Source organism: Trichechus manatus, unplaced genomic scaffold (genome assembly GCF_000243295.1).
Source record: "Trichechus manatus latirostris isolate Lorelei unplaced genomic scaffold, TriManLat1.0 scaffold00233, whole genome shotgun sequence".
Classification (NCBI taxonomy): domain Eukaryota; kingdom Metazoa; phylum Chordata; class Mammalia; order Sirenia; family Trichechidae; genus Trichechus; species Trichechus manatus.
In genome coordinates this window covers 773,965-801,069 of record NW_004444169.1, presented here as the reverse complement: position 1 = coordinate 801,069, position 27,105 = coordinate 773,965, and the positions used below count along the sequence as shown (strand labels likewise).

Here is a 27,105-nt window from a genome sequence, read left to right as displayed (position 1 = left end):
GGCATACATCAGATATCGTCTGGATTTGGTTCCAGACCACAGCAATAAAGTGAATATTGAAGTGAAGTAAGTCACACAGATTTTTTGGTTTCTCAGTGCATATAAAAGTTATTACACTAAATGAGACTAACGAGGTACAGGAGTCCAGTGACAAGGGCCAGAAGGCAGAAGGGGACAAGGAAGCTGGTGATAGGGAACACAAGATTGAGTAAGAATATTGTTGATGTGTTGTGAGATTGTTAATCATTGCCATAGGGCAGCATGTGTAGTAACTGTTAAATGAGAAACTATTTTGTTCTGTAAGCCTTCATGTTAAGTGAGAATAACAGCACAATTGGAAGAGCGCAGTCAGTGTCACTGAACTGTGTGTGTAGAAATTTTTGAAACGGTGTATCTTTGGCTATGTGTATTTTCACCAAAAAAAAAAAAAAGGTTGAGAAGTTAGGTTGATATGTTGGGGGGTTGTTAACCAATGTCATGAAACAACATGTGCACTACTGTTTCATGAGAAACTATTTGTTCTGTAAGCCTTCACCTGAAGTACGATAAAATATATAAAAAAAAAGTTATTACACTATACTGTAGTCTTTTAATTGTACAGTAGTATTATGTCTAAAAACATGTACATAATACCTTAGTTAAAAAATACTTCATTGCTAAAAAATGCTAACTATTATCTAAGCCTTCAGCAGGCTGTAATCTTTTTGTTGGCGGAGGTTCATGCCTCGATGTTGATGGCTGCTGACTGATCCAGGGTGGTGGTTGCTGAAGGTTGGGGTGGCTGTGTCAGTTTTTTAAGATAAGACGACAATCAAGTTTGCCGCATTGATTGACTCTTCCTTTCACGAAAAATTTCTCTGTAGCACTCAATGCTATTGAATAGCATTTTACCCACAGTAGAACTTCTTTCAAAATTGGAGTCAACCCTCTCAAACCCTGTCTCTGATTTATTAACTTAAGTTTATGTAATATTCCTAATCCTTTGTTGAACACTGTTGAGTGTTCACAGCATCTTCACTAGTAGATTCCATTTCAAGAAACCACTTTCTTTGCTCATCCATAAGAAGCAGCTCCTCATCTGTTAAAGTTTTATCATGAGATTGCAGCAATTCAGTCACATCTTTAGTCTCCACTTCTGATTCTGCCACAGTTGTAGTTACTTCCTCCACTGAAGTCTTGAACCCCTCAAAGTTGTCCATGAGGTTTGGAATCAGCTTCTTCCAAGCGCCTGTTAATGTTGATACATAGTGCTTTAGGTAAAAGTTCATAGAGCAAATTACTTTCTCATTCAAAAATTTATACACAGATTGTTTCGTGGCATTGGTTGCAATCCCGCATTGTATCAGCACTCTCCCCCTTTCCCTTTCCCCCCAGGTTCCCTGGTTCCATGCATCCGTTTTCCTGTCCCTTCCCATCTTTGTTTTTTGGGCAGGTATTGCCCATTTGATCTCATAATACTTGACTGATCCAAGAAATATGCTCCTCAGTGTGTTGTTGGTTGTTTTATAGGCCAGCCCAATCAATCTTTGGCTAAAAGGTGAACTTTGGGAGTGGCTTCAGTTCTGCATTAGAAGGGTGTCTGGGGGCCATAGTCTTAGGGGCTCCTCCAGTCTCTGTCAGACCAGTAAGTCTGGTCTGTTTTGTGAATTTTACCATTTGTTCTACATTTGTCTTCCGCTCTGTCTGGCACCCTCTTTTAATTCCAGTCAGAGTGGTCAGGAGTGGTAGCCAGGCACCATCCTGTTCTTCTGGTCTTTGGTTGTGTAGGCTGTGTTTCATGTGATCCATTTGTCCTTTGGACTAATTGCTCCCTTGAGTCTTTATTTTTTTTCACTTTCCTTTGCTCTGGACTAGAAGAAACCGATAGTTATATCTTAGATGGCCTCTCGCAGGCTTTTAAGACCCCAGATGCTACTCATCAAAGTAGGTTGTAGAGCATTATCTTTAAGAACTTTGTTGTGCCAATTGATATAGATGTCAGAGCTCTGAGTCCGTGGTCCTTTGCCTTTGAGCCTAGGAACTTCATCACATGAGGTGTTTAGTTATGTCTAAGAGTTTCCTCAGCTATGCCACTTGTGTGCTCTGTTGTCTATATTAATATATGAGGAGCACTTGTTGTTGTTAGGTGCCGTTGAGTTGGTTCCGACTCATAGCGACCCCACGTACAACAGAATAAAACAATGCCCAGTCCTGTGTCATCCTCACAATCGTTATGCTTGAGCCCATTGTTGCAGCCACTGTGTCAGTTCATCTCGTTGAGGGTCTTCGTCTTTTTTGCTGAGCATGATGTCCTTCCCCAGGGACTGATCCCTCCTGGTAACATGTCCAAAGTATGTGTGACGTACGTAGTCTTGCCATCCTTGCTTCCGAGGAGCATTCTGGTTGTACTTCTTCCAAGACACATTTGTTCATTCTTTTGGCAGTCCATGGTATATTCAATATTCTTCGCCAACACCACAATTCAGAGGCGTCAGTTCTTCTTCAGTCTTCCTTATTCACTGTCCAGCTTTTGCATGCGTATGAGGAGATTGAAAACACCATGGCTTGGGTCAGGTGCACCTTAGTCCTTAAAGTAACATCTTTGCTTTTTAACACTTTAAAGAGGTCTTTTGCAGCAGATTTGCCCGATGCAGTGTGTCATTTGATTTCTTGACTGCTGTTTCCATGGGTGTTGATTGTGGATCCAAGTAAAATGAAATCCTTGACAACTTCAGTCTTTTTTCCATTTATCATTGATGTTGCTTATTGGTCCAGTTGTGAGGATTTTTGTTTTATGTTGAGGTGTGATCCATACTGAAGGCTGTGGTCTTTGATCTTCATCAGTAAGTGCTTCAAGTCGTCTTCGCTTTCAGCAAGCAAGGTTATGTCATCTGCATAACTCAGGTTGTTAATGTATCTTCCTCCAATCTTGATGCCCCATTCTTTATAGAGTCCAGCTTCTTGGATTATTTGCTCAGCATACAGATTGAATAGGTATGGTGAAAGGATACAACCCTGAGGCACACCTTTCCTGACTTTAAACCACGCATTATCCTCTTGTTCTGTTCGAACGACTGTCTCTTGATCTGTGTGTAGGTTCTTCATGAGCACAATTAAGGGTTCTGAAATTCCCATTCTTTGCAATTTAGGACCATCTACAGTCATGTATTTAGAAATTTCTTCCATCGAACCTGTATCTGCCAGTGGGTGTACTTTCTTAATCCTTCCTTCACCTCTTGGCATCTCCCCCTCTTTCTCTCCCCCCCTCCCCGTCTCCACCTCTCCATTCCACTCCGCTCCACTCTATCCATCCTATCCATCTTATCCATTCATTCATAGATTATCGTTTGTTGAGTCTATTGTTGCAGGATTAACTATGCTGTAGTAGTTACCATCATTGTCTTTATTCCTACATTCCTCTTAGTGTCCTCTCTTGCCTTGGTCATGTTGCTGACTTCTCCCATATTGTGTATTGCCTTTCCTGTCACCCATATTAACACACGTCTAATTTTCCCTCCCTCCCCCTGCCATGCCTGGTAACTGTCAAAGAATTTTTTCCCCCTGTGTGTAAACCTTTTATTATTACATTGTGTGTGTGTACCACAGTTTGTTAATCAAGTCATGTCTTGTTGGGCACTTAGGTTGCTTCCACCTTTTTGCTATTGTGAATAATGCTGCAATGAACATGGGTGTGCATATGTCTATTTGTGTCATGGCTCTTTATTTCTTTAGGGTATATACCTAGGAATGGGATTGCTGGATCATATGGTATTTATATCTCTAGCTTTTTTAAGAAGTGCCATACCATTTTCCATAGTGGTTGTACCATTTTGCATTCCCACCAGCAGTGTGTAAGAGTTCCAATCTCTCCATACCCTTCCCAACTTTTGTTATTTTCTGGTTTTTTTATTAGTGCCAGTAATGTTGGGGTGAGATGATATCTCATTGCAGTTTCGATTTGCATCTCTAATTGCTAATGATCACGAGCATTTCTTATGTTTGTTACCTGCCTGAATGTCTTCTTTGGTGAAGTATCTGTTCATATCCTTTGCCCATTTTTTAATTGGATTATTTGTCTTTTTGTTGTTGTTGATTTGTTGAAGTTTTCTGTAAATTTTAGAGATTAGACCCTTGTTGGATATATCGTTCCAATTTTTTTCCCCTCAATCTGTAGGTTATCTTTTTATGTTTTTGGAGAAGTCTTTTGTTGAGCATAAGTGTTTAATTTTTAGGAGGTCCCATTTATCTGGTTCATCTTGTTCTGTGTATGCATTTTTAGTTACATTTGGTAATCTATTTATGCCATATATTAGGGCCTCTAGCATTGTCCCTATTTTTTCTTCCATGATCTTTATAGTTTTAGGTTTTATATTTAGGTCTTTGATCCATTTTGAGTTAGTTTTTATATATGGTGTGAGATATGGATCCTGTTTAATTTTTCTACAGATAGATAACCAGTTTTGCCAGCACCGTTTAAAAGACTGTCTCTTCCCCACTCAATAACCTTTGGTCCTTTGTCAAAGATCAGCTGTCCGTAGGTGTGTGGATTTACGTCTGGGTTCTCAATTCTGTTCCATTGGTCTATGCATCTGTTGTACCAGCATCAGGCTGTTTTGACTATCATGGCTGCATAGTATGTTCTGATACCAGGTAGTGTGAGGCCTCCTGCTTTGTTCTTCTTTATAAATAAAGCTTTACTTATTCAGGGTCTCTTTCCCTTCCATATTAAGTTAGTGATTAGTTTTTCTATCTTGTTGAAGAATGCTGTTGGGATTTGAATCGCGATTGCATTAAAGCTATATATTGCTTTGGGTAGTATTGACATTTTCACAATGTTAAGTCTTCCTATCCAGGAGCATGATATGTTTTTCCATTTATGTAGATCTCTTGGTTTTTTGCAGTAGTGTTTTGTAGTTTTCTTTGTGTATGTCTTTTATGTCCCTGGTTAGATTATTCCTAAATATTTTATCTTTTTGGGGGCTATTATAAATGGTATTTTTTTCCTGATTTCCTTTGCATAGTTTTCTTTGTTGGTGTAGAGGAATCCAACTGATTTTTGTATGTTGATCTTCTGTCCTGCCAATTTGCTGAATGCTTTGATTAGTTCCAACAGCTTTCTTGTGGAGTCCTTAGAATTTTCTATGTATAGGATCATTTGCAAATAGGGATAGGGGATACTTCTTCCTTACCTTTATTTCCTTTTCTTGCCTTATTGCTCTCACTAGGACTTCCAATACAATGTTGAATAAGAGTGGTGATAAAGGGCATCTATGTCTGGTTCCCATTCTCAGGAGGAATGCTTTCAGAGTCTCTCCATTTAGGATAATGTTGGCTGTTGGTTTTGTGTAAATTCCCTTTACTATGTTGAGGAATTTTCCTTCTGTTCCTATTTTGCTGAGAGTTTTTATCAGGAATGGGTGTTGGACTTTATCAAATGCCTTTTCTGCATTGATTGAGATGACCGTGTGATTCTTTTCCTTTGTTTTATTTATGTGGTGGTTTAGGTTGATTGATTTCCTAATGTTGAACCAAACCAACCTTGCATGCCTAGTATGAATCCCACTTGGTTGTGATGTATTATTTTTTTGATGTGCTGTTGTATTCTATTGACTAGGATTTTGTTGAGAATTTTTGCATCTATATTCATGGAGGATATTGGTCTGCAGTTTTCTTTTTTAGTGATGTCTCTTAGCTGGCTTTGGCATTAGGGTTGTGCTGGCTTCATAGAATGAATTTGGGAGTATTTCTTCCTTTTCTGTGTTGTGGAATAGTTTGTGTAGAATTGGTGTCAACTCTTCTCTGAATGTTTGGTAGAATTCTCCAGTGAAGCCGTCTGGATTGGGACTTGTTTTTGTTGGGAATTTTTTATGACCCCTTCAGTTTCTTCTTTTGTTATGAGTCTGTTCAAATTTTCTACCTCAGTTTGAGTTACTGTAGGTAAGTGGTGTGTTTCTAGAAATTTGTCCATTTCCTCTTGGTTTTCAAATTGGTTGGAGTACAGTTTTCCCTAGTATTCTGTTACGATCCTTTTTATTTCAGTTGGTTCGGTTGTAATGTCACCCATCCCATTTCTTATATGGGTTATTTGCATCTTCTCCTGTTTTTGTTTTTGTCGAATTGGCCAGTGTTTTCTCAATTTTATTAATACTCTAAAAAATCCAGCTTTTAATCTCATTGATTCTATTATTTTTCTCTGCTCTTTCATTTATTTCTGTTCTAATTTTTATTATTTTGTTTCTTCTGGCAACTGTGGGCTGCTTTTGCTGCTTTCTAATTGTTTGAGTTGTAGGGTTAATGTTTTGATTTTTATTCTTCTTTTTTGATGTGTGTGTTTATTGCTATAAATTGCCTGTGAACACTACTTTTGCTGTGTCCCAGAGGTTTTAGTATGTTGTGTTTTCATTCTCATTTGATTCTAGGAATTTTTAAATTTCATCTTTGATTCTTCTGTTACCCAGTAGTTTTTAAACAAGGTGTTACTTAGTTTCCATTTATTAGATTTTTTTCCCCTTGTTTTCCTGTTGTTGGTTTCTCCTTTTATAGCTATGTGATCACAGAAGATGCTTTGTATTATTTCGATGTTTTTGAATTTGTTGAAGCTTGCTTTGTGTGTGGCCTAAAATGTGGTCTATTCTGGAGAATAATCCATGAGCATTGTAGAAGAATGTGTACTTTGCTGCTGTTGGGTGATGTGCTCTGTATATGTCTATGAGGTCAAGTTGGTTGATGGTGGTATTTAGTTAGATCTTCTGTGTCTTTCTTGAGTTTCTTTGTAGTTGTTCTGTCCTTCACTTAGAGTGGTGTGTTAAAGTTTCCTAGTATTATTGTGGAAGTGTCTGTTTTTCTTGTCAGTACTGCTAGAGTTTGTTTTGTGTATTTTTGAGCTCTCTTGTTGGGTGCGTATATGTTTATTAGGGTTATGTCCTTTTGGTGGATTGACCCTTTCATCATTACATAATGTCCTTTCCTTGTCTTTTAAAGTGGATTTTGCTTTAAAATGTATTTTATCAGAGATTAATATTTCCACTCCTTCTCTGTTTTGGTTATTGTTTGCTTGATATATCTTTTTTTCAACCTCTAAGTTTTAGTTTATTTATATCTTTGTGTCTAAGTTGTGTCTCTTCCAGACAACATATTAATGGGTCGTGTTTTTTTAATCCATTCTGCCGTTCTCCGTCTCTTTACTGGTGCATTTAGGCTGTTTACATTCAGTGTGCTTATTGATAGGTATGGCTTTATTGCTGTCATTTTCTTATGCTGGGTTTTTTTTTTTTTTTTTTTTTTTTTGTGGCGTTGATGGTTTCTTCATTTTCAGTGCTGAAATTTTTTGTCGCTTTTCTTTTTATTTCCTTTTCCTTTTTCGGCTTTGTGTGTACTGAATCTTTATGAGTTTCTTCTTTTATATTTTGATGATTAGGTTTGTTGACTTTCTTTGTGGTTACCCTGAAATTTATCTTCCTAAGTTTAAAACAGTAATTTATTTCTTGATATCACCTTGACTTCCTCTCCATATGGAAATTTTAAAGCTATACTCGTCTGTTACCTCTTTATGTTTTGAAGTGGTCATCAGTTACAGATTGACATCTCTGGTTCCCTGTTTTCTGTGTTTTAGCTTTATTTTATTTTTGAAAGTTCTTTATCTGTGTTGATCAGAACTTAGTCTTATTGATACTCCTTTGTAGGTGTTCTTTCATTTTTCCTGAGCTACTTGCAGAGTTCTTTTTTTGTCTTTGGTTTTGGAAAGTTTGATTATGATATGTCTTGGTGTTCTTCTGTTGGAATTTATCCTGTATGGGGTTCATTGTGCTGCTTGTATGGTTATCTTCTCTTCTTTCATGATATTAGAGAGGTTTTCTGTCAGCAAATCTTTCAACAGTTCTCTCTGGGCTTTTTGTTTACTCCTTCCCTTCTGGGATTCCAATCACACGTAAATTATTCCTCTTGATGGTGTCCCACGTAACTCTCTAGACTTCATTGTTTTTTAAATTGTTCTTTGAACAGATTGGTGTCAAGGGATTGGTCTTCTATTCCACTGATCCTGTCTCCCATTGTTTCAGTTCTACTCCTATGACTTTCCATTGAGTTGTGAGTTTCTGCAGTTTTGTTAAGCTTCTGGATTTCTAGTTGCTATTTCTGTATCATTTCCAGTTGTCTGTTTTGTCATTTTGTTCTTGTATTGTTTTCCTGAATTTGTCTAGTGTTTTGTCTGTGTTTTCCTTGATTCCTTTGAGGACCCTATACATGAGCCATTTGAATTTCTTATCAGGAAGCTCCATTATCTTTTCTTCTTCAAGCAGGATTTCTGGTTTTTTCTTATGGTCACTTGCTGGGACCATCTAGCCTTGCTTTTTTAGGTAGCTTGCTGTTGTCTCCAGGACATTAAGGGCTTATTGTATTTATTTTTTATTTGTATAATTGTTTGCTGGGTCCTCTTTTTTTGTTTGTTTTTTTGGGTGATTCCTGGCAGGCGTGGCTGGAGTGGCTGTGGTGGAGCACTCCCTACCTATTTTTGGGTGACTGGAGTGGCAGGTAGGTGTGGGAGCTCAGGTCTCTGTTTACTGATCTTGTGGAGCAGCTGAGGGTGGGTTGGTTGGGCTTTGGCCTTCATCTGTCTTTGGTCTGGTGGCTCAGGAGCGGGGAATGGTGCTCTCCGTGCAGGGGGAGCAGCCGGTGTGGTGGGCAAGTCAGGGTGTGCTCGGCACCTCTCTGTGGTGGGGGTGTGGGTGGTAGGGTGTGGTGGTGGGCGGATGTTCGCACAGTTGCTCTACCTCCACCTTCTTCTGGGTAGGAGGAGGGAGGAAGGAGTTGCAGGCAGGTATTCACTCAGTCTCACTGTGTCTGTCAGTGGCGGGAAGGGGGAGGAAGGTGCAGCAGAGGGGGTATGTGCACACTCTTCTTCCGCCTTGCACTGGGCAGGGGAGGGAAGAAAGAGCCTTGGGGGGATGTACGTATAGTCATAGCTCCTCTGTCCCTCGCTGGGCGGGTTCAGGGATGGAGTTGAGGCTGGTGTATGCATGCACAGTGATGCCGCCTCACATCAGGTGGGAGGAGGGAGGAAGGGCTGCAGTGGGATGTGTGCAGTCATGGCTCTTCTGACCCTCGTTGAGCAGGTTAAGGGATGGAGTTGTGCCTAGCAGATGTACACATAGAGATGCCACCTCATGCAATATGGGAGGAAGGAGGAGGGAGCGGTAGGTGAACTCTCTGGCTATCCTGCTGCTGCTGCCTTCCACCAGGCCATTGGGGGAAGTAGGTGGCAGATGGGCACATGCATGGAAGTGTGCCTACTCTTGCTTGTCGGGTCGGCCAGGGTGGGTAGTAGATGAGGTTGAAATGGGGTAAGGGGAATAAGGATAGGCTCATGTTATGGTCCTCCAGTCAGGCAAGGCAGTCAGCATATGGGATCCTCTCCCACCTCTGATTAGGAGGATGGGTTGAGTGGGGAGTGCGTTCCGCTGGCTAGGATACATGGGTCCCAGGGCACTTATGTCTGCTAAAGCCAGCAAGTGGGACTTGTCTTCTCTCGAGTGCAAGGAAGGGGGCTACCCGGGGACCAGTTGGGTAGGAGAGCTCCCACTGTCATTCAGCAAGGCCACCACTCCTGAGTATCTCAGGTTCTGGATCTGGCACCCTCCCCGTCTCTGCTTCTTTCCATGTGTGTCTGTAGAGGTTCTCTGTCCCTCTTGGGAAAGTTGTGAAATTGCCTTGCTGTTTTCTTCACCCAAGGTTGCTGCTGGCTTTGTCCTAAGTTAGCCACGGCGGGCCGGGATGACTGGCTGAACTCTTCAGTTCCATGTTACTCCTCTTTCACTACTTTCGTTATTCCTTCCAGTCAGTGTTCGGTTCAGTTCTTAGACTTTCTTTTTAAATGTTCAGGGTTCCCAGATTGGTACCAGCCTTCTGTTTCGCTTGTTTTTTTTTTGGGTCTTTGGTGTGATTAAGCTGCCATCTTGGCTCCGCCCCCTCATGTTTCAATAGGCAAAGAAACTAACGTTAATATTTTCACCTCTTCCCGTGAATCACGAATGTTCTTACTGGTATCTAGAATGATGAATCCTTTCCAGAGGGTTTTCAATTTATTTTGTCCAGATCCATCAGAGGAATCACTATCTACGGCCTTAGAAAATGTACTTCTTAAATAATAAGGTTGCAAGTCAAAATTACCCCTTGATTCATTGGCTGCAGAATGGATGTTGTATTAGTAGGCATGAAAACAACATTAATCTTGTACATCTCCATTAGAGCTCTTGAGTGACCAGGTGCATTGTCAATGAGCAGTAATTTTTGAAAGGAATCTTTTCTTCTGAGCAGTAGGTCTCAACAGTGGGCCTAAAATATTCAGAATACCATGTTGTAAAAAGATATGCTGTCATCCAGTCTTTGTTGTTCCATTTATAGAGCACAGGTAGAGTAGACTTAGTATAATTCTTAGGGGCCCTAGGATTTTTAGAATGGTAAATGACCATTGGCTTCAACTTCAAGTCATCAGCTGCATTATCCCCTAACAAGAGAGTCAGCCTGTCCTTTGAAGCTTTGAAGCCACGCATTGACTTCTGTCTGGCTATGAAAGTCCTAGATGGCATCTTCCAATACAAGGCTATTTCGTTTACATTGAAAATCTTGTCTAGTGTAGCCATCTTTATTAATTGTCTTAACTAGATCTTCTGGATAATTTCCTGCAGTTTCTACATCAGCACTTGCTGCTTCACCGTGCACTTTTATGTTATGGAGACAGCTTCTTTCCTTAAACCTCATGAACCAGCCCTTGCTAGCTTCAAACTTTTCTTCTGCAGCTTCCTCACCTCTGTCAGCCTTCATAGAATTGAAGAGATTTGGGGCCTTGCTGTGGATTAGACTTCGGCTTAAGGGAATGTTGTTGCTGGTTTGATCTTCTATCCAGACCACTAAAACTTTCTCCATATCACCAAATAAGACTGTTTCGCTTTCTTATCATTCGTGTGTTCACTGGAGTAGAACTTTTAATTTCCTTCAAGAACTTTTCCTTTGCATTCATGTTTGGCACAAGAGGCATAGCTTTTGGCCTATCTCAGCTTTCGACATGCCTTCTTCATTAGGCTTAATCGTTTCTAGCTTTTGATTTAAAGTGAGAGTTGTGTGATTCTTCCTTTCACTTGAACACTCAGAGGCCATTGCAGGGTTATCAATTGGCCTAATTTCAATATTGTTCTGTCTCAGGTTATAGGGAGGTGCAAAGAGAGAGAGAGACAGGGGAACGGCCGGTCGGTGTAGCAGTCAGAACACACACAGCATTTATTAAGTTCACCATTTTATATGAGCGTGGTTTGTGATGCCCCCAAACAATTATAATAGTAACATCAAAGATCACCGTTCACAGATCACCATAACATACAATAAAGTTTGGAATGTTACGAGAATTACAGAATGTGACACAGAGACACAAAGTGAGCACATGCTGCTGGAAAAATGGCATCGATAGACTTGCTCAACGCAGGGTTGCCACAGACCTTCAATTTGTAAAAATCGCAATTTATCTACTTTGCATATTTGGTCCTTTGATTTTTCACTACTATAAATGGTCATGCAGTATGGATTCTTGTGGTTATAGGTTTCTGTACATTGTTATGATTTTGTTTGGATAAATCCCTAGAAGTGGAATTGCTAACTTTTCTAGAAAACTACAGTGGTATGGTGAGTTTTTCCATCCTGAGGTGTTTTATAAACAGTGAACTCATTTGTTTTCAATTAAGAATTTGTATTGTTTGTTTAAAAGGGGGAGGGGCATTTTACTTTTGGCTTAATTTGGTTGCAGGCTTGTGCAACATATGGATATGGGCCAGTTATCTGGAGAGATTCTATACCCTTTCCTACCTCAAAGCTGCGCCACTTGAACATATCTCCAGAGTTTTTACTTTAAGCATTTTCCATACTCTTCACTCTATATTGTCTGTGTCAGAGCATGTAGAGATAAAGATTGTAATTTTAAGTTTTTCTTTTGGCATTGTCTTTTCAGATCATAAAGCAGAAAATCGAAAACATGAAAGTAGACAGAACTAAACTGAAAAAGACACCTACTGAGGCTGTAAGTATCTAGAATTTTGTTCCACTTTTCATTTCAGAAATAATTCTTGTGATCAGTTCACCCATACTGATCTTCCAAATACACCATTTCTCCTATATACAAAGTGCAGTAAAACAGCAGCTTGTCTTGAAACAGTCAGATTTTCTCTTGAACTTCCCTTGCTTGATTAAAAAAGTGAATGCGAGTGGAAGGTGAACACTTAAACTGTGGAAAGTGAACCCTAAACAGTTCTTTGTAGCTGTATGTACGTGAAGTAGGCTCTCAGGCTGCTGTTCCTATGGATGAACGGCAGATGTGGAATCAAATTCTGACTGTAGTTGTGGGGTCTTAACCAATTTTCTTGTGAGGTCAGTGATTTAGATTTCTTTATTACTAATTCTTAATCATACAATTCAGCTTAACCTGTACATTGTTTATTGACTGGCCATGTCAATTGATTCTGTGTTAACGGTAGAAATCCCAGCTTCCATCCGATAATCCATCAGCTAGATTGAACTACATTCTGAGATTAAGGAACATTATTGTTACATTTTTATTCCAACTCTTGGTGACCCCGTGTATGTCAGAGTAAAACTGTGCTCCATAGAGTTTTCAATGGCTGAGTTTTTGAAAGTTGATTGCCAGGACTTTTCTTCCAAGGCACCTCTGAGTGGACTCAAACTTCCAACATTTCAGTTAGCAAGCAAGCATGTTAACTGTTTGCACCAGCCAGGGACTAATCCAGGAACATGTTGTTGTTAGTTGCCGTTGAGTCAGTTCCAACTCATGGCGACCCATGTGTACAGAGTAGAACTGCTTCATATGGTTTTCAAGGCTGTGACTTTTCAGAAGCAAATCGCCAGGCCTGACTTCTGAGGCGCCTCTGGGTGGGTTCAGACCTGCCAACCTTTTGGTCAGTAGTTAGTGCTTAACTGTGCCACTCAGCCGCCTTCCAGGAACACAGGCCTGTGGCTTCAAGCAAACCACTAACATCCCCAATAATGAGTCTGAGAGGTACTGTCTTCCCATACCTTCGCAGCATTATGGATTATCTTGAAACTTTTGTTAATCTAATACTTGAAAAAAAAATAGCTAGTTGGGGAAAAAAAGTATTTCACTGTTCCTAATTTGCATTGCTCTAATACATAGATTTTTCAAGTTCATTGGCCTTTTATCAGTTGTCTGTTTGTGTCCTACATTTTGCTAATCAGAACAGCCTGGTACTGGTATAAAAATAGTCACATAGACCAATGGAATAGAATTGAGATTCCAGAAAGAAAACCCACACATCTGTGGTCAACTGATTTTTGATGAGGGTGCTAAGTCCATTTGATGGGAATAGAAGAGTCTCAAATAAATAGTGTTGGGAAAATTTGATTTCATATGCAGAAAAAGTAAACAGGATCCATGCCCCACACCATACACGAATGGATTAAGGTCCTAAATGTGCAAACCAGAACTATAAAATTCTTAGAAGAAAATGCAGGACCTAGCTTTTAACAATGGATTATCTAATATAGTAACAGAAGCACAAACAGCAAAAGACAAATAAATGGGACCTCATAGAAATTAAAAACTTTTGTCCATCAGAAGACCTTACCAAAAAAGTGAAAAGACAAGCTACCTAGTGGCAGAATATCTTCAGAAACCATATATCCGATAAGAATCTAATAGTGAAAATACATATAAAACTTCGACAGCTTAACAACAAAAAGACAAATAACTCAGTCATAAAATGGGCAAAGGACATAAATAGATATTTCACCAAAGAGGACATTCAGGTGGCCACCAAACACATGAAAAGATTCTCAATGTCATTAGCCATCGGAGAAATGCTACTCCAAACTACAATGAGATACCATTTCACTCCCACTAGGATGGCTAAGATTAAAAAAAGCAGAATATAACAAACATTGGTGGGGATGTGGGATAATTTGAACTTTTATGTGTTGCTGGTTGGAATGCAACATGGTACAGCTGGTGTCAAAAGTAGTGTGGCAGTTCCTCAAAAAACTAAAAACAGAACTCCTCTATGACCCAGCAATTCCACTCCTAGGTATATACCCAAAAAACTTGAAAGCAGAGACTCAAACAGACTTGTACACCAGTGTTCATTACAGCACTGTTCACAGTAGCCAAAAGGTGGAAACAGCCTAAATGCCCATCAACAGATGAATGGATAAACAAAATGTAATATATACATACAGAGGACTACTACTCAGCCAGTAGGAAAAATGAAGTCTTGATGCATGCTGCAGTATGGATGGCACTTGAAGACATTATGCTGAGTGAAATAAGTCAGTCACAAAAGGGCAAATATTGTATGACCTCACTTATATAAAAAGACAAGAAAAAGTAAATGTATATAGACCAAAGTTTATTAGTGGTTACTAGGGGAGGGAAGGAGGGCAAAAGTGGTATGAAGTATTGAGTTCAGTTTACAGTGATAGAAAAATTGCAGTGAATAAGGGTAGGTTTAAAAACGACTTGCAGGCGGTGTCTGACCTCTAACTTCACCAGGAGAAGGAGAACTAAGACCAGCAGCCCAAGGCTGAGTCCTTTGAGGCAGCAGTCAGACATACCTCCTCTCTCCGCCATCTTTGCCAATTCTGACACCAACCGTCCCTCCCACAACACTCTCTACTTCTCTGCTAAGTTTGATGATTCATTGTAATGGCCACACAGAACTCAGACCATACTCACAATTATGGGGTTTATTAGGGAAGTAACAGGTTATGATTCAGGCTCCAGAACACTCAAGGATACAGTTCTTCCATCAGGACAGCCTCTTCCCAGCCATGCTTGCAGACACACTTGTCCCTGGCCCTCAGTCTCTGTCCAAAGGTACTCAGCTTTCTCGCTATATTGGACGGGAATCCAACTGTGCTGTCTACTGTGGGTCTCTGCTGCCGGTCTCTCCTTTCTTGGTGGTGGTGGGCTCTTTTTTCTCTCCTACCTCTGGGGTGGCTCATTTCAAGCCCAGCAGGATGGCAAAACTGACCAATCCCTTTAGTGGGCCACAATTACCCTATCACACAGTCCTGCCCAATCATTTGGGTGGGAGTCACAAGACCATCTAGTTCAAGACTAGAAAGGCCACACAATAGCAATCTGTGGCACTGCAGTAGGGCTGCACAGCAAGTTATTGTAAGTGCTATCAATAAGTTACACACCTGTAAAAAGCTGTGTGATATATTTACAGTGATGACAGAAGAAAGCAGCTGCTGAGGCTACTTATGTATAAGCAAACACCTTATGAGATCTGGTTCCTAGATTTGGAGGTTTAGGGTCACAGTTTCATGGAACATTTAAGTTAATTGGCCCAATAATGTGTTTAGTGATTCTCTTCTACCTCCTAGTTGGTTGTGTAGTTCCTGGGTTCTTAAAGCTTGCAAAGAGCCATCCAAGGCACAATAATTTATCTTTCTTCTCTTGGAGCAACAGTGGAAGAAAGAGAGTCAGGAATAGGAGGAGAAAATGGAATGTGTGGCTTATTGTCTCGATGAACAACTCCCTCCTTTGCCATGAGACTAGAACTGAATGATGCCTGTCTACTATTAATGAACATTTTGATCAAAGATTCTGTAGAAGAATCCTGATCAAAAGGGGGAAGATCTAGAACAGAATTTTAAATTCTAGTGGACTCCAAACTCTGGAGCCGTGGAGGCTGAGTGAACCCCTAAAAAACTGAAATGGACTGGTATTGGCCATTTTGAATCAGACAGTCATATAGTCTACTATGCCAGGAATGACAGATTGAAGAGGAATGGTGTCGCATTCATCATCAAAAAGAACATTTCATGATCTATCCTAAAGTACAACGCTGTCAGCGATAGTTTAATACCCGTACACCTACAAGGAAGACCAGTTAATATAACTGTTACTCAAATTTATGCACCAACCACGAGTGCCAAAGATGAGGAAATTGAAGATTTTTTAAAAGTGTTGAAAAGCAGAGATGTCAGTTTGAGGATGAGGGTGTGCCTGACCCAAGCCATGATATTTTCAGTCACTTCATGTGCATGCAAAAGCTGGACAATGAATAAGGAAGACTGAAGAATTGATGCCTTTGAATTATGGTGTTGGCAAAGAATATTGAATATACCATGGACTGCCAGAAGAATGAACAAGTCTGTCTTGGAAGAAGTAAGCCAGAGTGCTCATTGGAAGTGAGGATGGCAAGCTTTGTCTCACGTACTTTGGATATGTTATCAGGAGGGACTGGTCCCTGGAGACAAACATTATGCTTGGTCAGTGAAAAAGAGGATGACCCTCAACCAGATAGATTGGCACAGTGGCTGCAACAATGAGTTCAAACATGGCAGTGATTGTGAGGGTGGCATGGGCGGGACTGGGCAGTGTTTCGTTCTATTGTACGTAGGGTCGCTAAGAGTCGGAACCAACTGGATGGCACCTAACAGCAACAGTAAAAAATGTCTTCTTTGAGCATTATGCTCTTTTAAGAACTATATATGGGATCAAATTGACAATAGCAACTCAAAAGATTAAACAGGAACTTTAGGGGCCAGTGAGTTTATGTTAATGGGTGAGAAACAACTCAGAAAAGGAGGATGAGAATGGTTGCACAACTTGAAGCATGTAATCAGTGTCACTGAATTAATTGTACATGGAGAAAGTGTTGAATTGGTATATGTTTTGCTGTGTATATTCTCAGCAACAACAAAATAAAGTTGATAAGCAAGAAGAAAACTTGCCTAAAATACTACACAAATTCAAACAGTGGCATCAGTGTGAAAATCTACTGACAAGAATAGAGAACCTGGAAATGGATCCTAGTGTACATATGTATGAGAACTTAACATATGATAATAGAAGAATTATAAGTTGGTGGAAGAGGACAGTATTCATTAAACAGTACTAGGGTAATTGTTTGGCTTTTGAAGGGTAAGGAGGCTCTTATATGTTGAAATCTATATGAATTAAAAGTCAAATGTTTAAAGAAGAAATAAATTATAGGAGAAATAAAAGAAAATATATGTGAATATTTACCTGGTTTTAGGTAGGGTTGGCCCTTCCAAGCATTAAAACAAAGGAAAAAATCCATAATGGAAAAGATTACTAAATTATATATAAAAATGTCAGATAGTATATTCAAGATTAAAAAGTACATGATAAGCTGGAGGAAGTATTTGTAACTTGATGCAGTTAATATCTTTAGTGTCTAAATCAGTAGGAGAGGTGACTGTCCCAATGACAAAATGGGCAAAGGACATTTCACAAAAAAACGGCAAGTAAACTTCCAGAAAGATTCAACCTTGTAAGTAATCAGAGAATGCAAATTTAAAATATTTTTTTACATAGTGGATTTTTAGGGATTTACACACTTATGGCTCACAACATTCACTTGGTGAAGAATATGTAACATACCATGGACTATCAGAAGAACGAACAAATCTGTCTTGGAGGAAGTACAGCCAGAATGCTCCTTAGAAGCGAGGACGGTGAGAATTTATCTTGCTTACTTTAGTCATGTTATCAGGAGATACGCTGGAGAAGGACATCATGCTTGTTAAAATAGAGGGTCAAGGAAAGAGAGGAAGACCCTCAACGAGATGGTTTAACACTGGCTGCAACAATGAACTCAAGCATAGAAATGATTGTGAGAGTGTCACGGTACAGGATAGTGTTTCGTGGTGATATGATATACATAGGGTCGCTATGAGACTGCACCTGTCATCAACAACTACAAATTACTTAGGATAAACTCCTAGAAGTGGAATTTTTAGGCTCATTGACTGTATTTTTAATGTTTGAGGATGCCTGTTTGCCTTCAGCAGCATATGAGAATGCCCAGTTCCTCATACTGTGGTCAATACTAGGTATTATTTTTAAGAAAGGCTATTATTGATCACTTTGTATATCAGCAGCTGTGCCAAGGATTTTTTCCCCTAGGTTTAATGTTTATTGGAGCATATCAATACGAATCCTGGGAATTGGTATACAGCTGTTGAACTGGCAAATACTTATATATACTATGAGTAAGGAAAATCACATGCAGTTTTTATTTATGTGGCAGAGACACGACAGTAAAGGTATAATGTTGTCCCTGCTATATTTTCCTGTAAACTGCAAGGTTCAGAGAGACATTGATAATCTTGATAAAACAAGGAACATCATGCTGATACATTAAATCGATGACATTATGCTAACTGAACCTAGTGAGCAAGCACTTCAGATGCCTTAGACATATGTGGGCTAGAGAGTCAGAGATAACCCTGCAAAAGTTTGAGGGCCTGACACATTAGGAAAGTTTCTAGGTTCCAAAGATCTTGGGAATGTTGGGATATCCCTCCTAAAGTGAGACAAGTTGCTGCACCTTGCACTGCACAACATGAAGAAAGAGGAGCAATGTATGGTGTGCCTCTTTGGATTTTAGAGCCAACATGTGTCACATTGGGCATGCTCCTTTGACCCATTTAATGAGTAACTGCTAAAGCTTACACTTTGTGAGGTTTAGATCTAGAAAGGTTCAGCGAAGGTCTAGGCTATGATGCAAGCTGCCCTACCACTTGGGCATTATGACCTACTAGACCCAGGTGCCTTACTTAGGTGTCAACCAAAGATGCTGTGTGGTGCCTCTGGCAAGCCCCGTTAGGATAATCACAGTTAAGACCCCTAGAGTTTTGACCATGCTGTCCTCTGTTAACAACTGTCCTATATTTAAAAAAAAAAACTCTTAGCTTGCTACTGGACCTTGGTAAAGACTGAATGTCTGATTATGGGACACCAAGTGATTATAGGACCTAAATATTTATCATGAACTGGGTGTTATCTAACCCACAAAATCATAAAATTAGATTTGCATAGCTGCCCTCAATTAGAAATTAAAGTGGTATACATGATACTGGGCCCCAAGTGGGTCCAAAAGACATAAGTAAAATGTATGAGCAGGTAGTTTTAGACTCCCGTGGTGTCTGATTCTACTGCTTCACCATCTCTACCTCAACATGTACTCATGGCTTACAAAGGGAGGAGAAAAAAGGTATAGTCCTGGTTTATGGAAGGGTTTGGTGTCATTGATTTTATATACATTTAAATTGCCATAAAAATTTGAGGTAGATATTAATAAGACTTACTTTACAGGGGAAAAAAGTTTGGGGGATAAGTTTAAAGAAAGCTGTCTATCTTTTTTTAATCTTACGTTCCATGTTTTGTTTTTGGTGGTGAAAATACATTTTTTCCTGTTTAAATCTCACAAAAGCATTGTTGATATATAGGGTATTATTATTTCTTTTTGCAGAAGAGGATACTAAGATTCAAAGAGGTAGCATACTGAGTACCTTACTTCAAAGCCTTTGAATAGTATGTTGCCTCTCCATATTTAAGCTTCTGTTATTTGGGATAAGTGGTTTATGTATGTGCCATAAAGAGATGTGCACTTCACATCTCTGAGGTAGCTATTAGCTGTTTTCCTGGTAAGAAAACTGGCTGAGAGGTTGGACTTACTCATGATTAAATAGCTTATTAGTAAGCATAAAGCTAAAAACTGAGTCTAGATTTGTTTGGTTTCAAATCCAAGCCTATTCCTAGGATACCATACTGTTTTTACAGAGTTAAAGAGCAAGTGTAATCACTTCTCCCAGTGCTATCCATTGGTAGAAGGCTTCTCTGTCCCAACCCCCATTCTTTGCCCTTCCTTCTTTTCCCATTCTCTCTCTTTATGCCTATTTAATAGCCCAAAATTCCCTTTGTGAATACTTTTTTTTGTTTTTCCCAGCCTGCAGATTGCAGAGCCTTAATAGACAAACTCAAAGTTTGTAATGATGAGCAACTCCTCTTGGAACTACAGCAGATCAAAACATGGAACATTGGAAAGGTATGTGAACCCTCATTAGAGGCTGGTCAAAGAAATCAGGGCCTATTAGAATTACTCATGTTCTCCCATAACTCCATGTTCCCAAAAGATAGAACTCACCAGACTAGTACAGCATTTTGTATGCTGTGATACAGAAAGAGAAACAACAATGGAATAGACTCATTCAGCAGTCACTTAATAAGCATTTTGCGTATGCCTGGCACACCTCTAGACTAGTGGCTTTTTAGGGTGTAAATGGTTGCCAAGTAAATTTTGAAAGAATAAAAATATGAAAGGAAAATTTTGCTAGCTGCAGATGGGGAATGCTTGCACAAATGATGACAAAGAATCTTAACCACAGAATTCCATTAGTTTGACTGGCAAAATGAGTTTGAGATACTCTGGGGATTTTAACTTTTAGTTTAAAAGAATTTTCTTTAGGTAACTAAAGAAAGATGAACTTTTCTGATAAAATGGGTCCTGATGGGAATGTTTGTAGACTTCAGAATGTAGCCAGAATTCTTTGAGGATCTAGTTAGAGGTTTTGTGATGTTAGCGTGTATTGCCTTGATAGATAATAACGGTGAACTCAGGCCCACGTAGCTCAGAGTGTTATCTTTTTTGTATGGGTTTCTGTACTGGTTGGGAGTTGAAGAGAAGCAAAAGTGGGAAGTAAGCTTCTCTAGGTGTCATGTCTAGTGGTCTGTTGCAACAAAGCTCAGTCACGAAGCACCTGCACGGTACTTTTACCTTATTCTTATATCTTCCTTTCTCCTCCCCTCTGCAGTGTGAGTTATATCACTGGGTGGACTTGTTGGACCGCTTCGATGGAATTTTGGCAGATGCTGGACAGACAGTGGAGAATATGTCCTGGATGCTCGTGTGTGATAGACCAGAAAGAGAACAGCTGAAAATGCTTCTCTTGGCTGTGTTGAACTTCACAGCTTTGCTCATTGAGTACAGCTTTTCCCGGCATCTGTACAGTTCCATAGAGGTAGGGAAGATTCAAGCATGTGATCTGTTTTTAACTAGAATTGTGTACACCCAGAAATAAGGAAATTGTTATTTCTGTCTGATGATTGCTTCTTTACTTTTCATTATGGAGTTCTGGGTTTTTCAGGATGTCATAGACAATGATAGGATGTTTCTTAGCTATAGATAATACGCTTCACAGGGTTGTTGGGAAGGCTCTTTACTCTCACCTTCACTCTCCCTTTTAAGATTCAAGAAATGAATGAGAGGCATAATACATGTATTGAAGTATTCCAGGGAATTTGCAGGAATTGATTTTTGTCTCAGGTTCTTACTCATAAACTATTAGAAATGGTTTGATTTCCTTGATACATTAATGTACGTGCTACCCTTCTGAAAAGTCTTAGTATGCTGCTTTTCAGTCTCTTCTCTCCTTTCCCCTGTCCTTTCCAAAATATGTATTAATACATCCTATGTGTCCTTAAAGAATAAAGTGGGCATAGGAATCAGTAAGCTTTTGAATTCGTCAAAAATAACTAAAAGAAAAAACTTTTCTTTTAGCCTATCTTTAGTTTTTTTGTTTTTTTTAATCACTGTTAGGTGACCTGAAGTTATGTGTCAGTTTTCCTAAGTCTTCAGTAAAGAAATAGAATGAAAATAAATAAGTAGAAAGAAAATTATTTGGTAAAAGTAGTGGAATACTAAAGACCTAGCAGACAGAGCTTTAAGTGGGCCGTGAGTAAGCAGTCTCTTGAAAATGAAATAGATTCGCTGTGAAAGGAAGTCTGTGGCCTTCAGGATGATCAGCAACTAGAAATTCCTGGGTTCGTTTCCAGTTACGGTACATATTGATTTTAACTCTGACTAGAGTGCTTGACTATGTTGCTGAATTTTAATTGTATTTAAAAAAATAATAATAATCACTCTTAGGTAACTTACGAGCATACACTGTGATGCCAGTAGTCATAGTTTATACAAGTGCCACCAGCTGTTGATATTTTTAGGTTTTATATAGAGGACCTTGTGTTTTAGTTAATTCCAAGTTTATATTTGTCATGAAGGATACAGAAGGAGCATAAAATTATCTTTATCTCATTCTTTATAGTCTAGATAGAGATTTAATTTAAAATTCTTGAGCTCCACATATGTATATCATTTATCTCTTTTGTAATCTGTTCCTTCCTGTGCAATTTTGAACTGCTGTTTACATTTTTCACCTTTATTGGACTTTTTGGCAGGCTGCCAGATTATATGCTTCTTGGGGACAAGGTTTTACATGTTGTAGCTGCTCAGATATTTATAAATGTTTTTATATTGTTATGACTAAATTTCTTGAAAGTGTTATAAATGTTGACAAATATATTATTGTATGTACGTTTACATTTCCAAGGCCAAGTGTGCCTGATACCAGAAACTTGTCTTTTTTTGTTTCTGTAGCATTTGACAACTTTATTGGCTTCCTCTGATATGCAAGTGGTGTTGGCTGTGCTTAACCTTCTGTATGTATTCAGCAAAAGATCAAACTATATCACACGCCTTGGATCTGACAAGAGAACCCCACTGCTAACCCGGCTGCAACATTTGGCAGAGGTGAGTCATGGGTAAGGAGTGGAAGGTGGGAGGTTGTGGTTCTTTTTTTGACAAGTGCTTCTTACACTGTCAAAAATGAGTTGAAGGGTCGCTATGAGTCGGAATTGACTCGACAGCAACGGGTTTGGGTTTTTTTGTTTTTAAGTTAATTTACTGACCTAATTGAGTAGTATTGGATCCCACTTAGCTACATTTCAGAAAACCTATGGAGTATTTTCAGTTATTATAAAATATTTTCAGGGATTTCACGAATCTCTGCTCAGAAAGTCACAAGTCTGCTCTTTTGTTAAAAATGACAACCTCTCTTCTGAAAAGGCTCTTCAGAATCAAATTCTACATGGGATGGAAGTATAGTGTAATAAAAAGATCTGAATTTCACTGGCCCTGGCTTATTCTGATAATAGTTTTCTCATCTGTGAATTTAGAATATCTGCTTCGAGTTGTTTTGGAACTAAAGTGCTGTGCTCATTAATTATTTTTTGATGTTTGTGATTGTAATGGAAGTCAAAAGATCTCATATAATAGTTCATCTCAACTAAAAAATATTAATCATCTATAAGTCATCCAGATGGAGCCTCCCTTAAAATGGGAGCAGCGTATTCCCTTCTTACATTTGGAAATATGTATGCACAAGCATACAACCTGTTTTTTTTTAATACGTTGTAAACATTTTCTCATGTTATTTAAAAATGAAAGGTGATTCAACATTGAATCTTCAAGTAACAGTTCAAAGGAAAAAAAAAGTATCTTGATGCTTCAAAAGCATTTGATGAAATTCAGCACATTAGTAAAATACTAATATAAATTCTTTGGAAGTAGGAAAAGTATATAAATTTCTAAACTTGAAATTTATAAATCGTGTCTACCAGAAGTCATAGTGGGGAAACTAAAGAGTTTCCATTGAATTCAGAAGTCACACAAAAATGCCAGCTGTTACTTCTGCCTTTTAAATTTGTAGTAGAGGTCCTAACCAATACAAGAGAAAAGAAAAAAATGAAGGATATATATTGAAAGAGAAAAATTGTCACTATTTGTAGTTGGCAGAATTGTGTCTCTTGGTTTTCTGGATACCCATTGCCATCGAGTCAATTTAGACTCATAGCAACCCTATAGGACAGAGTGGAACTGTCCCATAGGGTTTCTAAGGAGCGGCTGGTGGATTGAACTGCCAAAGTTTTGGTTAGCAGCCGAGCTCTTAACCACTGTGCCACCAGGGCTCTAAGGTAGCCAAGTAAGAGATCAATATACAGAAATGAATAGCTCCTCCATAATTAGTAAAATATACAGAAATGAATAGCTCCTCCATAATTAGTAATAACCAATTACAAAATGATTGGGGAAAAGATCCCATTTACAATATCAACAAGTATAACCAAACCAGTTGCCATCAAATTGATTTCGACTCATGGTGACCCCATGTGTGTCAAGAATAGAACTGCTCCATAGGGTTTTTGGTGGCTGATGTTTTGGAAATAGATTGCCAGACCTTTCTTTTGAGGCACCTCTGAGTGGACTTGAACCTACAGCCTTTTGGTTAGCAGCCATTAATGATTGGCACCACCCAGAGACTCTGTCAGTAAGCATAGTATCCATAAAATAAGCCATATTTGGTAAAACTGTAAATTTAATAGAAGATAATGTAGGTGGTTATATCTGTGTTCTAGTGGTGGGGAAGGAATTCTTAAAATCCCCAAAACATAAACCTTAAGGTAAAAATTTGAATTTGAATACAAAATTAAGACTCCTTTTCATTGAAAAACAACATAGCTCAGTACCACTGTTAAGGAGCCTACACTAGAATGTAAATCAGACACTGCTTCCTTCATGGAGAAAAATGTCCATTGAACTGAACAGTGCACTTACTGGATTGTTCAGTAACATTCTAGCTTGAGCACATGTTGTCAGTGGGCCATTAACAGTTTCAAACAACTGGAATAGGAGCTGTCTGTGGACCATTAACTGTCAAAGACAAAAGTTAACAGATTGATGATAAAACCAAAAAACCAAACCAGTTGCTGTCCAGTAGATTCTGACTCATAGCAGCCCTATAGGACAGAGTACAACTGCCCCATAGGGTTTCCAAGGAGCAGCTGGTGGTGAATTTGAACTGCCAGCATTTTGGTTAGCAGCTGTAGCTCTTAACAACGGCACCAGAGGTGTTTAACAATGTTTTAATACTGGCAAGGTACTGTTAACGTAGAATATTCAAGGAACTCTTCCAAATCAACAAGGATAAAAAGACAAAGGATATGGATAGGCAGTTCATAAAAGAGGAGATCCAGCAGGCTGACAAACACGTAAATAGATGCTCAAACTCATTAATGAATAAAGAAGTATGGATACAAAAGATAACGGCTTGATAAACATCAGATTAGCAAAAGTTAGAAAACTGGATAATGCTGAGTGTTGGTAGGCATGTGAGGCTATAGGAGCACTTAAGCATTGCTAATGGGTATGTGAACTGGTTCTTCTGGATATATATCCCAAAGATGATATCACGTTTTTTCATAAGATGACGTGTGAAAATATCGCATTGTTGTTTATGGTGGTGAGGAGTTGGAGGCAACCTAGGTGTCCCTCATTAATTGGATAAGTAAAATGTGGTGCACTCATGCTATGGAATATGATGCAGCAGTTAGAAGCAGTGGACCAAATAATACATGCAGCAACATTGATAATTTTTAAATATAATGCTGAAAAAAAGGAAAAAACAATGATGTCTATTGCTCAGTACCATTTTTGTAACTTAAAAATATGTGTACATAGAGCAACATACAGTTTTTTTAAAAAACATACAAATTAAAGGATGAAAGATGGTCTGAATAAGCAGAGAAATACCACTTGTTTTCATGGGAATACTCTTAGTAGAAGCCCTCTTTGATAAAATTAGGACCAATAGTTGGTAGGTTAATTATTGTTTAAAATTTTGGTAAAGCACAGAATGTAAAAACAAAAAAAGTTATTAATACATAGAGATAGATAGCTGCCATCAGGTCGACGCCAACTGATGGTAACTTTACGTGCAACAGAACGAAATGTTGCCTGTCTTGCATCATCCTCACAATTGCCAGCATGTTTGAGTCCATCATTGTAGTTGTGCCATTCCATCTCACCAAGGGCAAAACTATAGATATCAGTGTTTGGCAGGAGGCCAGAGGAAGAGAGACGGCAAAGGGCATTTTTAGGGCAATGAAACTATTCTCTCTGATAATGTAATGGTGGATACATGACACTGCATTTGTTGAAATCTATAGGACTGTACAGCACAAAGAGTGAACTCTAATGTAAACTGTGGACTTTAGTTAACAATAATGTATCAGTATTGGTCTTTGCTTGTATCCTTTCTGGTTAAATAAATCAGTAGCTGTAAGTATAGATACTCTCCATGAATTCTGTGAGTTGTTGCAGGGAATTATCTAACCCACAGGGCCTAGTGTCCGCCTGTTTGGCAGTCTGAAGGACTGTGTCTTTTTAATTTGTGTTCTCTGACCTAGCCCCCCTGGAGGCTAGGGGATGAGAGAGAAAAGGGGCCGGCTGGTCTGAAGTGGAGGGAATCATGTGGGTTCCTGAACTTGCAGCTGGTACCCATCAACCTAGCCCCAGGCGGCTGGGGATGAGAGAGTGGCTAGCAAGGAGGTATGAATAAGTGGGAAAGTGACAGCTGAATCCATTTCCAGGTGGAAATTGGATTCATGCTCATCCTTACCACACAGTTAACAATGAAGGGTGGAAAAAACACTAATAAATGCTGGAGAGGTTGTGGAGAGACTGGAACACTGATACACTGTTGGTGGGAATGTAAAATGGTACAACCACTTTGCAAATCGATTTGGCGCTTCCTTAAAAAGCTAGAAATAGAAGTACCATACAATCCAGCTATTCTACTCCTTGGAATATATCCTAGAGAAGTAAGAGCTGTCACACGAGTAGATACGTGCACACACATGTTCATTGTGGCACTGTTCACAATAGCAAAAAGATGGAAACAACCTAGGTGACCATCAACGGATGAATGGATAAACAAATTATGGTATATCTGCACAGTGGAATACAATGCAACAGTAAAAAACAAGGATGAAGCTGTGAAACATCTTATAATATGGAGGAATTTCTGGAGAGCATTATGCTGAGTGAATTTAGTCAGTCACAGAAGGACAAATATTATATGAGACCACTTATAAGAACTCAAGAAAAGGTTTAAACACAGAAGACAACATTCTTTGATGGTGACGAGGGTGGGGAGGGAGGGTGAGGGTTATTCACTAACTAGATAGTAGACAAGTATATCTTAGGTGAAGGGAAGGACAGCACACACTACAGGGGAAGTCAGCACAACAGCATAACTGGACTAAACCAAAGCTAAGAAGTTTCCTGAATACAGTCAAACACTTTGAGGGACAGAGTAGTAGAGGTAGGGATCTGGGGACCATGCTTTCAGGGGACGTCTAGTCAATTGGCATAACAAAGCTTATTAAGAAAATGTTCTGCATCCTACTTCAGTGAGTGGCATATGGGGTCTTAAAAGCTTGCAAGCAGCCATCTAAGATGCATCAATTGGTCCCAACCACCTGGAGTAAAGGAGAATGAAGAACACCAAAGACACAAGGAATGTATTAGCCCAAGAGACAGAAAGGGCCACATAAACCAGAGACTTTATCAGTCTGAGACCAGAAGAACTAGATGGTGCCCGGCTACCACCAATGACTGC

General features: G+C 39.2%; 1 protein-coding gene across 1 annotated transcript in view; it reads left to right on the top strand.

Annotated features, from left to right (window-relative positions):
• Positions 1-27,105, top strand: part of HUWE1 (HECT, UBA and WWE domain containing E3 ubiquitin protein ligase 1) — a 190,657-nt gene that overhangs the window by 34,686 nt on the left and 128,866 nt on the right. Inside the window, exons 2-5 of the mRNA XM_023743061.1 lie at positions 11,972-12,040; positions 19,758-19,856; positions 20,623-20,829; positions 22,245-22,397. Coding sequence (XP_023598829.1) covers positions 11,996-12,040; positions 19,758-19,856; positions 20,623-20,829; positions 22,245-22,397 — 504 coding nt within the window. The 5' untranslated portion in view covers positions 11,972-11,995. The remainder of the gene's footprint in view (positions 1-11,971; positions 12,041-19,757; positions 19,857-20,622; positions 20,830-22,244; positions 22,398-27,105) is intronic.